This window comes from Gopherus flavomarginatus, chromosome 14, assembly GCF_025201925.1.
Source record: "Gopherus flavomarginatus isolate rGopFla2 chromosome 14, rGopFla2.mat.asm, whole genome shotgun sequence".
NCBI lineage: Eukaryota > Metazoa > Chordata > Testudines > Testudinidae > Gopherus > Gopherus flavomarginatus.
In genome coordinates, this window is record NC_066630.1 from 41,524,335 (window position 1) to 41,539,243 (window position 14,909).

The 14,909-nt window shown below is 45.8% G+C and overlaps 1 protein-coding gene across 5 annotated transcripts in view; it reads right to left on the reverse strand.

The window, feature by feature from the left end:
* Positions 1 to 14,909, reverse strand: part of HYDIN (HYDIN axonemal central pair apparatus protein) — a 382,125-nt gene that overhangs the window by 329,304 nt on the left and 37,912 nt on the right. For all 5 annotated transcript variants that reach the window (XM_050922316.1, XM_050922315.1, XM_050922318.1 and 2 more), the window contains exons 6-7: positions 11,994 to 12,193; positions 5,038 to 5,162 (exon numbers count right to left, since the gene is read on the reverse strand). In XM_050922316.1, the coding sequence (XP_050778273.1) occupies positions 5,038 to 5,162; positions 11,994 to 12,193 (325 nt within the window). The remainder of the gene's footprint in view (positions 1 to 5,037; positions 5,163 to 11,993; positions 12,194 to 14,909) is intronic.

The window sequence follows — 14,909 nt, forward strand, 5'->3', positions numbered from 1 at the left end:
CTTGGGGAACACCCACCAGACAGTATGTAATCAGCCTAGATAGGCCAATAGAAAGGACAATAGGACTTTGAAGATGTTAATCTCCCACCTTCCTGAGAAGTCCTGGGATGCTGCTTTGACACTGCAGGGTCATGTGATCATGTCACCTGGTACTGGACACATTTTGGACTTCTGGTATTTTTCCACTGAGGTGGGGGGGATCACACTGAGAGAGAGAAAGGATTCCTGCCATATGTAAATCTTATTTAAGGCAGGGAAGTGAAGTAATCAGGGTTCTTCTCCACTGCCTCCCTGCCCAAGAAGGAAGATTGCTGAAAACATCTGAAGAAACAAAGGAACTAAGCTGCTGGGGGCCGCGGGGGGAGCAGGGGCTGAGCCCAGGCGAGAAAGGTCTAGCCTGTGAAAGGAATCCTGGAGATTTAAGCTGCTAGCAGTGCAGTTTACCTTCAAGAAACTCTGCAACCTGCTTGAAACAACATTTAAAGTGAGAATTTGCTACTATTAACCAGTTAATTTAGGGTATTAAGCTTAGTTTCCGTGTTTTGTCTTATTTGCTCATTAATTTGCTTTGATCTGTTTGCTATCCATTATAAGCACTTAAAATTTATTCTTTGTAGTTAATAAACTTGTTTTGTTTTCTTAAGCCCAGTTTGTGTAATTCATAACTGAGGGGAGGGTAAAAACCTGTGCATCTCTTCCCCCACACTGAGGGAGGGGGAGGATTTCCTGAGCTTGCACCGTAAGGCCTCAGTGCCGCGCAAGACGACTCAGTTCTGGGTTTGCTCTCCAGAGGGGGGGTGCACATGAGTGCTTGGCAATCCCCGAGCCGAGTCTTCCCACACAGAGCTGGTCTCAGTGTCTGCGTCTCTCTCCAGCTGGGCGGGTCCCTGCCTGTGTGTGCTGGAGAAGGCTGGAGAGCCTGGCTCAGGAAAACAGTGTAAGGGAGCCCAGGCTGGTGGAGCAGGCAAGCTCAGTGAAACCCCAGTACATCAGGCGGCGCCCAGGAAGTGGGGTCCAACCCGTCACACTGTGCATCACTCATGTACTTGGGAAAGCCACTTTCTGAAGATCTCCATTCAACAGAAGGCAAAACAGCACTGCCATGGATCTTTTTTTAAAATAAAGGCTTTTGATGATGCCTTTCATCCTCAGAGCTGGCTCCCCTTTCAGCTTTGTTCTCTCCTACTTTTCACCATCACGTCTGATTCTGCTCCCATGGAAATGAGCTGGTATTTGCTAAGGTTTCACAGTGCTGCAGTGCTATCATAAGAAAATCCTCTGAGCAATTACTCTTTTCATTGAAAAACTCATCTAAGTATATGGTATCTGTCAGGCTGTGAATGAGCTGAGTGAAACATATGGTCAGGACGTTCCTAATTAGCCACAAAGATTAATATATTGGCACTGGAAGCCCAAGAGATACTGGGACTAATAGTAAACAGTTCTGGTGCTGTCTGTACTGTGAGAAATTCCAGTGCTGCACAATGAATCTCTGGAATGTAGCAGCATCTATTAGCACCAGCTCTGTGATTGAAATTTACCCCTCTGCACAAGGCCTATGCGACACTTACATCCTGCTTAAGCCCCACTTTTGAGAGCTAAAGTAGTATATGGGCCTCATGCTAGGTGTCTGCACGGGGTAATTTAACCCTGTAGACATTATTTGTCCAGAGCAATATGCAGATATCCAAGCCAGGAAGGATACTTTTGTAGCTGTCCAACCAGCAGACCCAATTCACTGATGAATCCTGGTCACAGGCCACTTTAGGCACATTGTGCATACTCTAAGAAAAAGTGAATAAGCAAAACCCTTTCCCAAACTGGTACTAATGGACCCAGAGAATTCTCTCTGCTATAGCAGTCTGCTGCTTACCTTATAGGGTGATGAACTGGGATTTTCAGTGGCTCTTAAGGGGGATTAAACTGCTTTCACTTCAAATACTTGAGTGGATTTTTCAAAGTGTTTAAGGAGCACAAGTCCCACTGAAAGTCAACAGAAGAGGCAGCCCCACTGCCTGGAATGTTTAAAAGACTAACGATTAGTTGCATTTCATGCCACAACTTTCAGTTGTATGTTGTAAGCTCTTTGGGGCAAGGACCTTGTATTTGTATTTGTCTGTGGGTTTGCCTATTTGGCGAGTTAGCGTTGGCCAAGCCAGGCTGCGGATCTAGTGTCCTAGCTTGTGGCGCACTAACTGGCCACGTGGACCCTGCTACTGTGCAGTAAAAGTTCTGTAGTGCACACTGATGTACGGCAGTCAGTGCACGGTAGGCTCTGGCGCGCTGTAGATTCACACCCTGGCTTGCCATGCACTAATTCACCATGTAGCAAGACCCGATTAATAGAACTTTTAGCATTATTATGGTTATTTAGAGTAGAATCCACTATGTTCTAAGTGCCTTCCAGCTACTCAAGGAGATCTCAAAGAGCTCACAATCCAATTAATAAGTCTGGGCCAAATCTTGACTTCCTCGCACATTGGAAGCTCCACACTTGCTTGAGTGACACTAAGGACAGATTTGGCTCAACACTGGCAGATATTAAATAATGTAACAATAATATAACAGATGGTAGCCCTTCTCTAAATCACACGAAGACCCAATGAGAATATAAGTTAGTGAGGAATTGAAGAAAAACAATAAAGCAAGGAAAGTATATCACAATTACTGAAAGGCCATTTAGTCTTTATAGTCTGTATTTCACTAGAAAATGATCTGTTGTGCAGTTTTGTAAGAGAGACGTGCCTGCTTTTGGTTTGCGTGTTACGGGTAAATGACTCAGTGCAGTATAAATTAGCAAGGGTCTGCTGTGTTAGGTTGTGTAATGGAATATTGGCTGCTCTGTAATACACTTGCAATAAGCAGCTTTTGAGACTGATTAATAGCTGAAATGAAATTGAAACATTTAATCAATCTCTGCAGTTATTTATTTCTTTTTATGCTACAAAGCAACAGAAATGATCCCTTAATTTTTCCCTTGTTCTTTATCTCTCTGTTGTTTTGCTTTAATGAATTTAGTTCTATTCAGAGGTGTCACAGTGGTGGGGAGTGAAGTCCTGTATTTATTTGCAGAACGTGCAGTGCAGGCTTCCCCCACATCACTCCTCAAATGTATTTCAACCCCATTGAGGAAGGACCACCCCCTGGAGGAGTGAGACACTAGTTCTATCTAGCTCTGTGGCCCATCCACTCTTATCTCCTTTGTGCCAGCAAGGGGACCAGCTGTTAGGGGTGCTGGAACCATTTTATAACGGGGGTGCTAAGAGCCATTGACACAAACTGTAAACCTTACATATAAAGGAAACCACTTCAACCCAGGGGGTGCAGCGGCACCCCTAGTTCCAGCACCTATGCCAGCTGTTGTGGGGGACTAGATTAGATGAAGGGGGTTTCTGTGCAATAAGAATCAGATTGAAAACCTCAGTCCTGGGCCTGATTCTGATCTCATTTATAAGTCAGGTGTTACCCCTATTGAAATCAAAGGGGTTACACCAACGTAGAAATAGTGTGTGGTTAGGCCTCACGGCACGTTCACTATTTTTCAGAATATCCAGCTAGTTTTATCATTAGCATCTTTGATATGTAAGGATACAACTCCCCCCGCTTTCCCCTCAACCCAGATCTCCAACTCAGCTAGTTCTAATTTACACCGTGAAGGATCTGGTCCTTCGTTTTTTATCCTCTAGTTTCATTAAAGAAGCAGTGAAAATGGTGCACACATACAAATGAGGCACTGTAGTTGCTTTCCATCTTGAACTTTTAACGCTTTTCTTTTAAAGGACAATGTGATCAAAAGGAGGAAGTATAAGACTGAACAATTCTCAGTCAGGGTACCAGAAAATTCCAAATATTAAATAAAGGCAGTAAGGCCGATCGCATTAGAAAGGTTAGTCTGAACACATCAAAACTTCTTACCAATCCACATACATTTGGGACAAATAGAACAGTTTCTTACATTTCATGGTGTTAACCGCATTAATGGAGATCAAGCTTCTCAGGACCAAGAATGAGGAATAAGGGACAGAAGATGATCTGTCCTTCAGACAAAGGTAAATGCACCAATGGTTCTTTATTGATACTGAGATTTATTTGGTCAGCCAGCACAAATCCTCATTCCTTCTGGAACATGATGAACAGAAGGATGTTAACTTGCCTCATCACACAAGTCAAAGTAACTTGTAACACTTCTTCTGCAATATGTTCTCCAGCTCAATGTTGGTCTGATTTACACAACTGACAAGCTTCTATTCCTGTCCTTTGCGGCTTCTTCCCTATCACACCAAACTTTGGGCCTGATCTTTTGAGGGGATTAGCACTTTCTTCAGCATGCTGAGGGACCTCAGCGCCTACGTACTTCAAAACTGGTCTTGGTATGAGGGGCATCTGGGGGAAAACATGAGGAAGGGGTCCATGGAGGGTGGCATGGAAGGAGTCAAGGGAATGGGAAGGGGCACAATAAAAAACATGCAGAAGATGAGGGGATAAGGAGAGGAACAGGTAGCAAGTGTTTAAACTTATCACTTTTTTGGTTTAAAATGAAGAACTTAAAGATTTCAATGTAGATAAAGGCCCCCTTTTCTTTCCCACACCAACTAGCCCCCAAAGAATAAGTTACTACAAGACTCCAAAATCCTATTTCCTATTAAATGGAACCATTTTTATTAATCCCCTAGTCACCAACTATTTTGACCTTGACTTTGATTTGGATACAATCGAGCTGGTAAAGTTACATTTGGATGGGTGGGGGCAATAGCGAGTGATGAAGGATTATATCACTATGTAGTACAACAGAACCCCAGGTGTGGACCAAGATCGCATTGTACAGACAAATATGTACAGGCTGAATCCTTTGACTGTTCATTTCCAGGCACTTGAATGTTTCGAAGTCTGAAAAGGGGCAGTTTGTGTAAAGCTATTTTAATATCATTTTGGGGCATTGTCTGGTCTCCACTGAAACACGCTACCAGCCTTAACTCTTTTTTAACCGCAGGTTTTTGATTGCAAATATATGGAGTACTTACACAGCACAGAACTCACCGGTGTCATAATGAACAATCAAGTCCTTGGAGTGATCACCTATCTCCAGCGGCTGGAACTCTACCGTTAGCTGCATGGTCTCCCCTACACCCAGTGTCCCAATGCAGGGCTCTACAGAGAAAGGGCTGCAACACAATGAAAATGACACATCAGGCCTAAACTGGGATACACCCTTTGGTGGCGAGCAGACATGGAAACTGATTATTAGGCCTGGTTCTCCTTTGTTACACCTGTGTACATTAGGAGGTATTTAAATCAGGGTTTATAAGATCAGAATCTGGCTTAGTGACCCCAACTTTCTGCAGAGATCTCATATCTCAAATTACCACTCTGATGTAATTGGTCTGTAATCAAATTAATTCCCCACCCCTAGCCCCTTGTAAATTTCCATTTGCATAGGATGATTCTGTGATGTCTATAGAGTTCTAGAATTAGGCCCACTGAGTCCAATTCTAGCAGCTACTAAAAAAAAAAACGAGTCAGCAAGTGTAACCCACACACCTTCTGGGTGTGGTGTTCTGTCCCATCTAGTGGCACCAAGACCAGGTAGAGCAAGAGAGAGAAAGAGACTAAGTCTGCTCTACAGCTTTAGCTAATAGCTAGTTGCCTTTTAGCTCATGTGGTAGAGATTCATACATTTTGCTTCAGAGCTCCCAGGTTCAATCCCACCCACTGACGACTGGGGTTTAATCAGCATAACAACTGGGGGCTCATCCAGGATTTCCCCTGGGAAGTCTCTGAAGCTTAGGATATGCTTCCTCAGCTAGGGGAACTATGTAACCTACACACCTTCTGGGTGTGGTGTTCTGTCCCATGTAGTGGCAATGAGACAGCTTAGAGCAGTGGTTCTCAAACTTTTGTATTGGTGACCACTTTCACATTGCAAGCCTCTGAGTGTGACCCCCCCTTATAAATGAAAACATTTTAAATATATTTAACACCATTATAAATGCTAGAGGCAAAGCAGGGTTTGGGGTGGAGGCTGACAGCTTGCGACCCACTATGTAATAACTTTGCAACCCCAAGGGGTCCCAACTCCCAGTTTGAGAACCCATGACTTAGAGAGATAGCAAGAAAGAGCTTGAGTCTGCTCTATAGCCTTAGCTAATAGGCAGTTGGTTTTTTGGCTCATGCACTAAGCTCCAGAGGTCCCTGGTTCAATCCCACCTGCTAACAACTGGGGTCTGTCGGTGTTATACAAGCACAATTGCACAACTTTTTTTTTTTGAAGAACACAATAATCCTAACAGCAATTAACTCATATCAGAGACTAGACTCTGGCTTAAAAGCTGTTTTTTTATCTGAGGTTTTTCCAGCTGATCTTTTAGACTAACTATTTTCACAAAATGAAATAATTATTAATTATTTGCTGAATACTAGCAAGGAACCTTGCATTGCACAAGACATAAATATCGGAGCTAGTCCCTCTTACAGAAAGTCCACACCCTAGAAGGCTGACACAAAGAAGAAAAGACTGCTAGGAGACCAGAGGAGGGAATGATTAATGGGGGGTTTAATCTATAGTTTTCATTTTTTCAATTTTAATAATATCCTGTTTATATTTAAGAAGGATCAGAACTTATTGGTACTTCAGTAACAGTTAATTCTAAGTAAAGGACTTGAATCAATGCAGATAAAAACTGTAGCTAGAGTGGTATCTCGGTGTGTAAATAAGTCAAAGAAGAGAAGAGAATTCTTCAATTACAACCTCAGCAACTGAGTCTCTAAGTAATTGAAGCGTCCTTAACAGGAGGATTTCATTTTAAGTGAATTTAATGGGAGATTCTCTATTTAAGCACAGGTGATGCAAGTTGTAATTCTGGATGGCAGGAATCAAGAGTTCAAGGGACACCGTCAAAGGACGTAACAACATCAGCCACACCATCAAGGGCTTGTTCACCTGCACATCTACCAATGTGATATAATCCATCATGTTCCAGCAATGCCCCTCTGCCATGTATATTGGCCAAACCGGACAGTCTCTACGCAAAATAATAAATGGACACAAATCAGACATCAAGAACTGCAACATTCAAAAACCATTTGGAAAACTCTTCAATCTCCCTGGACACTCAATAACAGACTTAAAAGTGGCCAATCTTCAACAAAAAAACTTCAAAAACAGACTTCAATGAGAAACTGCAGAACTGGAATTAATTTGCAAACTGGACACAATCAAATTAGGCCTGAAAAGACTGGGAGTGGCTGGGTCACTACAAAAAGTCATTTTCCCTCTGCTGATACTCACACCTTCCTGTCAATTGTTGGAAATGGGCAATGTCCACCTTGATTGCATTGGCCTCATTAGCACTAAAAAAGTAATTTTCCTCTTTGTTGATATTCACTCCTTCTTGTCAACTGTTGAGACTAGGCCACTTCCACCTTAATTGAATTAGCCTCGTTAGCACTGACCCCCCCATTTGATAAGGCAACTCCCATCTTTTCATGTGCTGTAATATAGATACTGCTTAGTGTATTTTTCACTCCATGCATTTGATGAAGTAGATTTTAGCCCATGAAATCTTATGCCCAAATAAATTTGCTAGTCTCTAAGATGCCACAAGGATTCCTCATTGTTTTTGCTGATACAGACATGGCTACCACTCTGAAACTTGCTAAATGAGTTTGTAAAGAACATTGGCCATGCTTACTAGAAGTACTTGGACTGCTTAAGCTCTTTCTAATGTGTTAGAAGTCATTAAATGAATCTGTTGTGCATTAATATTGACATAAAAACATGCTGATTTGAGACAACATAAGAAGGGACTCCTGGTTGATCAAAGGGAAGTCTCAGCATCTTAATGTCTTGGAATCGTTTTCTGGATAAGTCAGATGAAATGCATTTCTCGGCAAGGACTTCCTGGTTTGTGGGGGAGAGGCTTATGGCATCCATTGAAAAGATCACGGTCTATTTGTTTTTAATATTTTGCTGGTAGTTAAGTTATCACCCTGAACAGCACAATCTGGACTGTCTCACTGTGGTTTTGAAATGCAATTCGTATATAAAAACAAGATGAACAATTGAAGCATGGCATACACTGAGTGTTATGGATAGGAACCCAGGGACAGGTGAGGAAATTGCTGGAGTTTTTGCTCATTAAGTATAAGTAGCTCCAAATAAGGGCCATTAGTCAGTGAGAGCTTTGCCACTGACTTCAAAAGGAGAAGGACTGGGCTTGCAGTTATGTCTGCACTGCAGCTGAGAGTGAGCCTCATAGCCCAGATAGACAGACTCTCACTAGCAGGGCTTGAGCTAGTGGACCTAAAAATAGCAGCGTGGATGTTGCAGATCAGGTAACAACTCGTACTCTCAAGCCCTCGGGCCTCAGCTGAGGACAGCCCAAGTTTGCACTGGAGCCACAAAATCCATATTGCTATTTACAGCACACTAACTTAAGCCTCACTAGCTCAACTCTGGCTACCTGGGCTGGGAGGGATAGCTCAGTGGTTTGAGCATTAGCCCCCTAAACCCAGGGTTGTGAATTCAGCCCTTGAGGGGGCCACTTAGGGACCTGGGGCAAAAATCAGTACTTGGTCCTGCTAGTGATGGCAGGGAACTGGACTCAATGACCCTTCAGGGTCCCTTCCAGTTCTAGGAGATAGGTATATCTCTATTTATTAGATACCCCCTGCCTGCACACAGCCCTACCTCCTCCCAGCACCCTGAGCTACCCCCCCCACCTGCACCCTGCAGTAACCCCCTGCCCATGCACAGCCCCTAGGTACCCCCTCCCTGCACCCTGAGCTACCCCCGTGCCTGTACACAGCCTCAGCTACCCCCTCTCTGCACTCTGAGCTATCTCTCTGCCCACACACAGCCCCAGCTACCCCCTCACTGCACCCTGATAACTCCTTATCTCAAGGCAAGGTCAAGCAACCAGCTGGAACGGGCAAAAGAGGGGTGGGAAGTAAAACACTAAAAGACCAGAGAAATGCTTGCCCCTGACTGAAGTACAACCTCACTCCTTACCCCTCTCATGGGGTACAACAGAGGTGAGAAGGAAGACCCTAGCCGGACGATCCCCAGAACGGAACATGACCATAAGTTGTAAGAGGTGGGACTGTGGGCATGCATTTCAGGTATAATTATGCCTGCTGAGGAGGGGGAAGTGGGAACACTGGGAAACAGGGCTCTGCAGTGTCGAGTTATGGTATACATATGCCTGCTGGAAATTAATCCCAATAAACTTTGCATTGCTTGCACTTTGGATTTCTGGTCTGCTTTCCATCTGCATGACAAGAACCAGAGGAGAGAGTGAAGGGAAAAGCCTCTAACACAGATCAACAAGGGTGATCCCTGTCTTCAACTTACGTTGGAGGAAAATTGAGTGATGCTGGTTATGCGGGAAGTGACTCAAAATGGTTCTTGTTGTGGCCAGTGGAATACCTGTGCTGCTACAGGTCACAGAACACAGGTCAGGGCTGTGATCCAGACCGAAAAGATCTGGATTGCTTCAGATCATAGAGCAGGTGGAGGTCTTTGAGGGAGACCCATTCTGTGATCTGATCCCCAGTTGTGTCATTTGAGCAGTATCCCCAGTCTTCATGATGGCTGTTAAAGTTGCCTATATAGATGGCTGGATGAGGAAGGGAAGCGTAGTGGTCCATCACTCTCAAGTGGGGTTGGAGGCCACTACACCTTGCTATATTAGGCAATAATCCTGAGGCTCGGGCCTCACTGCTGGTCGAGCTGTATGCAGTCTGTAGTTCTGTAGCGACCTAGCAGAGGTAAACCAGCAGGAACAGTCTGGTGCTCTCCCCCACCCAGGCAGGGGGAAGCAGTATTTAGCTCGCAGCCTCTTGGCTGGGACAGAAAGCAATTACGAGTTCAGGCTCTGTCCCTTTGGGACAGGGCAGAGCAGGGAGCAGGCTTTAGTCTCAGTTTGTAGGCTAAGGCAGCCAGCAAACACACAGTCTAGGCTCTGGCAGGGGTGAGTGCTCTAACAGTCTAGGGGTTCAGGTAGGGGTGAGCACCAGCACAGTCTAGGGGCTCAGGGAGAGGTAAGTACCAACACAGACTAGCATCCTAGCTTGGCAGACCGTAGACTTACACAAGCTTCCTGCCAATGTTCTCTCTAATTTTTTCCATATATGCGTGGAATGAATTTTGTTATGTGCACCATATCGAGGTAATGTGTGGCTGTGCGCCACCAATAGAATCAAAAAACCTAGATATAATATATATTTTTAAAAAGTTACCATAGGGATAATTACTCCAGCCAGCACAGGTTAGGCATTTTAGAACTCACTATTCAAAGAATTAAATTTAAGCAAAGGAGGGAAATAAAAATAATGAAATGCAAAGCCCAGTCAAAACACTAAAATAACACACTTTGAAAGAATAAGATTACAGAGAATATATATGCATTGCAGGAAGTATCAAGAAGTAAAAACAACAACAACAAACAACAACAAGAAGTATGTGTTGGGAGGCGAGTGTGAAAGAGTGTGTTTGTGAGACTGAGATGCACAATGTGTGTGTGTGTGTGTGAGAGAGAGCGAGACACACAGTTTGTGTGTGTGTGTGTGTGTGTGTGTGTGTGTGTGTGTGTGTGTGTGTGTGTGTGTGTGTGTGAGAGAGAGAGAGAGAGAGAGAGAGAGACAGACAGACAGACAGACACACACACACAGGGCCAGCTCCAGGTTTTGCTGCCCCAAGCAGCCAAAAAAAATAATAAAAAAAAGCCGCGATCGCAATCTGTGGCAATTCAGTGGGAGGTCCTTCGCTCCGAGTGGGAGTGAGGGACCCTCCGTCGAATTGCTGCCGAATACCTGAAAGTGCCGCCCCGCTCTGGAGTTGCCACCCCAAGCACCTGCTTGATAAGCTGGTGCCTGGAGCCGGCCCTGGAGAGACACAGTGTGTGTGTGAGGGTGAGAGACATATGCTGTCCCTTTAGGTAGATCACCACTCAAGCAGCAGTGGGGGGAGGGACACCTGAAGTGCATGGCACTTGATAGATTGCTGGGTGGCCACGCAGCCAGGGGTCAGCACCTGGAGCCGGCACCTGCTGCTGTGTGACCAGGGCGACGGGTTGGCACCCAGGGTCGGCACTTGGGGTCCATGCCCGCTGCTGCACAGCAGGGGTTAGGAGTAAGTGTCTTGGGCCAGCACCTACCGAAGCCTGCTGCTGTGCAACCGGGACTGGAGGTCAACGTCCAGGGCCAGCACCTGCCAGCGCCTGGGATTGGTGTCTGCTGCTGCATGCCCAGAGCTGGGCATCTGCACCAGGGCTGGCGCCTGGGGCTGGGGATCAGAGCCTTTGGCCACCAGCACCCGCCAGAACCCAGGGTCGACATCCAAAGGAGCAGTGCCCAGGGTCAGCAGCCAGGGCTGGGGGTTGGAGCACATGGCCAGGGGTTGGCTGCTGCAGGGTTTGGGGCTGTGCTTGGGGCCCATGTGTTAGTGTACCTAGAACCATTGAGCCAGGGCACTAGGACTGTGCTTCGTTGACAATAAACCTGCCCAAGTGCCTTCGCTACTGAACCGAGTCTGTGGTCTTCTTAGGCAGTTCGATTGGAGTCTGCTGTGCTGGCTGCCAGGCCAGAGCTGGTGCAGCACACAGAGAGAACACATATGCAGCCAACAACTGACAACAGCTCCTACCCATACCTTCCATAGTGGGAGGACTTAGCTACCATTTTCCTACCTGTATCTTTAACTACAGGGCTGCAACAAGATTTTTTTTCCCTTTAAATCTGACAAGCTTGTGCATGGTATTTCCATGGAGCACACACAACAGCATGCCCTAAAACTCTGCAACCTACCATGGACAAGGGTTGGAGGCTCAGACAGACACTTTTCCATCACACAGCAAGTGACAGTAAAAAGTTGGTGTGCAGGACATACTGCAATGTGCAAGTTATCTGATTGTTCTGTTCCTCTTTGCTTTCCTACATTAACACAGCCTTCGGCAAGTAAGGTGAAGCACATGAAGACCAACCAAAGCCCCATTTACCTCTGAAGGCTGGTTCTGTAGCGGGCCTCTCTATTGCCAATGTTGCGAACCAGCAGAGTTTTCTGAGTGCTGTACTTGACGGGGCAGGTGGAGAAGTTCAGTTGGTCAGGGAAGTCCAGTATTGCCCGAGCCCCTATAGCTCGGATAGGCACAATAAACTTTTCTCTTTCCGTGATGCAGGTTACCTGGTGGATGTAATCCTATAGGGAAATAACACACACATCAGTCTGGTAAACTCAGGCATCATTCCCATAAGAAAGCGAGCAACAGGAGGAACTGGCTCCAACTGGCTTCATGAACAACAGAATCCACAGTTACAAGCAGGGAACATTAAGGCATTTCAGGTGCAGCGGCCTTCACTCTTTGTATCATGGGTTAACAATTTTTCTACAGCATATTCTTCCCAAACTGGAGACAAGAATTGCTCCCAGTGTTTCAGGAGTTAGCAAAATAGCACTATTCCCTACTACTATGATTTATGATTAATCCCCTTTATAGAGACACGTTCAAAAACGGTACCAATTTTTCTGCAATGGTAACGTAGCGAAAGTACAGATATTGAAAGCAAGCAACTGCAAGCATGTACGTCACCTAATCCTAATTGACTTTTTGATACAGTTAGTATGGTGAGACAAGTTAATTTCACTCTCATCCTTCTCCCTGACACCTCATAGGGATACCAGATCCTTCTTTGGGCTCAAACCCCCCTAACCATCCAATCCTTTTTCTTCCTCGTCCCCTGCCTCAGCTCGGAGCTCCCACTCTGATTCCCCCAAACTGGACACGATAACTCTTGTTCTTCCCAACATCCTGTGTTTCTTTAACCTTCCTCAGCTCCATTGGGGCCCTCCCTTCCTTTGCTAACAGTTTCACTGTAGGGTCTCTTTCATCAGAGCTGGCAGTTTGAGCCGAGACTGAGTGGCTGCTGTAACCTCATGTGTATTGGGGCGTCCCTAGGTCAGAGGAGCTCCCAGGATACACTGTGTATCTGAGATCCTAGACCTGACAGATGGGGCGTGCATACCCTGCACGGGAGAGGGAAGGATTAACTCCAACTATGGGTGGCGGAAGTCCCATGCTGGGCATGCTCCAACTGCTCCCTCAGTATAAAAGGGAGCAGCCCGGTTCATTCTGGGCTGATTGCTGGAGGGGAAGGCCCTTCGGCCAAAGCTCAGCTGAAGAGCTGCCAAGGCCCTTGCCTGCAAGAGCCAGAGACCCTGCGAGATGGATTGGAGGCCTGGAGCCCTGGAAGACCATCCACGCTGAGGAGCTCAGAGACCCTGACGCCCCACTAACAGCAGCATCTGCAACTATGATAGGAAGAGACCCAGGGAGGGTGAGCAAGTGGTATCTCCCAGCTGAATGAGGTCAGCATATTTCGGTGGGATTCCTCACTGACCCAGTGATGGACCACACTGTCACTGTTAGGGCCCTGGGTCAGGGCCCGGTGGAATCAAGCAGGCCTGGGCCCTCCAATCCAGGCCCTCACCCCTCTGGGGGTGGCCCCCACCTTTCCCCACCATATTGTCTCTGCCCTGTGTCCTAGGGCCACCATATTGACTCTAGCCATTAGGCTATGCTGCCCTGTGTCCAAAGGCCGCCATATTGACTCTGGCCATTAGGTCGCGCTGCCCTGTGTCCGAGGTCTGCCATATTCACTCTGGCCATTAGGCCATGCTGCACTGTGTCTGAGAGCCGCCATATTGACTCTAGCCATTAGGCTGTAACCCTGGCGTCTGGCCCGTACTGTGGACTCCCCAAGGGCCACCAGGGAAGGTAACCGCAGTATATCACTGCCCTGCCCTGCCCCAAAGGGGGATGGGTGTGCATACACCGCGACAGGTCTGCTGAGACTCAGACATCCAGAGATGCCAGCAACGTTAAGGTTTGAGGGTTTGAGACCCAGAAGATAATTGGGTTTTGAGGAGAAACAGATAATGGCTGAAAGTCCAGGTTAGTGTTGGGGAGATCAGGTGATTGTCTTTGAAGGGAAGAAGAAGGGAAATTGGAATACTAAAGAGCAGCAGTGCTAAGGAAGATTATCAGTTTGTTAGAGAAAAAGAGTTCAGGTTTCATCTGAGTCCCATCTTCTCTAACACATGAACCCATCTACAATCACACCATTATGGAAGCCTCTGATTAACAGTTTAAAAACAAAATGGTCTGACATTTAAAATGGTTACATTACACTATGTGATATAATATGACAATGTTCTAATGGCTTTCAATTCCAGTGGTATGGCTTATTTATCAGTTTGCAAATGAGTCAAACATTCCAAACAATACATTTTATTTCACTGCACCCAAACATTCAGGAAGACTCAACGGCTAAGCAATTGTGATAAAAATATCTGATACTCCTATTTCGATACACTGTGAAAGAGAATAATTCCATGTACTGGATTATAAGGATCACAGGTGAAACCTCAGAGTTTGCCAGAAATTACCAGAGCCTGTTCTGTTCATTACAGCAGCTGACTAGCAAAGCCAGTATAAAGTAGTTGTGCTGAGATGGTAAGTCCAGTGACAAGGGTATCCCAGTCATTCCAATTGGGTTGGATCAGGTCTTTAGCAAGGTTGGCAGCTATCACTTTCTTTGTATACCCAGATGCATGTTCCTGGTAATGTAGCCGTGTGTATATTTTATCATCCTATAAAGATCAGCCAGTCTCCAAAGAAACACCAAACAAGGCAAGCACAATAATTCTGGTGTTGAGTTGTGGGAGGGGAAGACAACAATCTGAGGTTTTATTAGTTCAAAAGTGGGATGAATTGGACAAGCCAATGAGAGAACAGTGAGAGCCAACCCAGTTGCGAATCAGAGATGCTCAGTCTTCTCCCAGACTGCTCTGCCAACACATGCCAATCACAGCAAACCGAACGGTGGGACTCTAAGGCCTTGGCTTTTTCGGAACA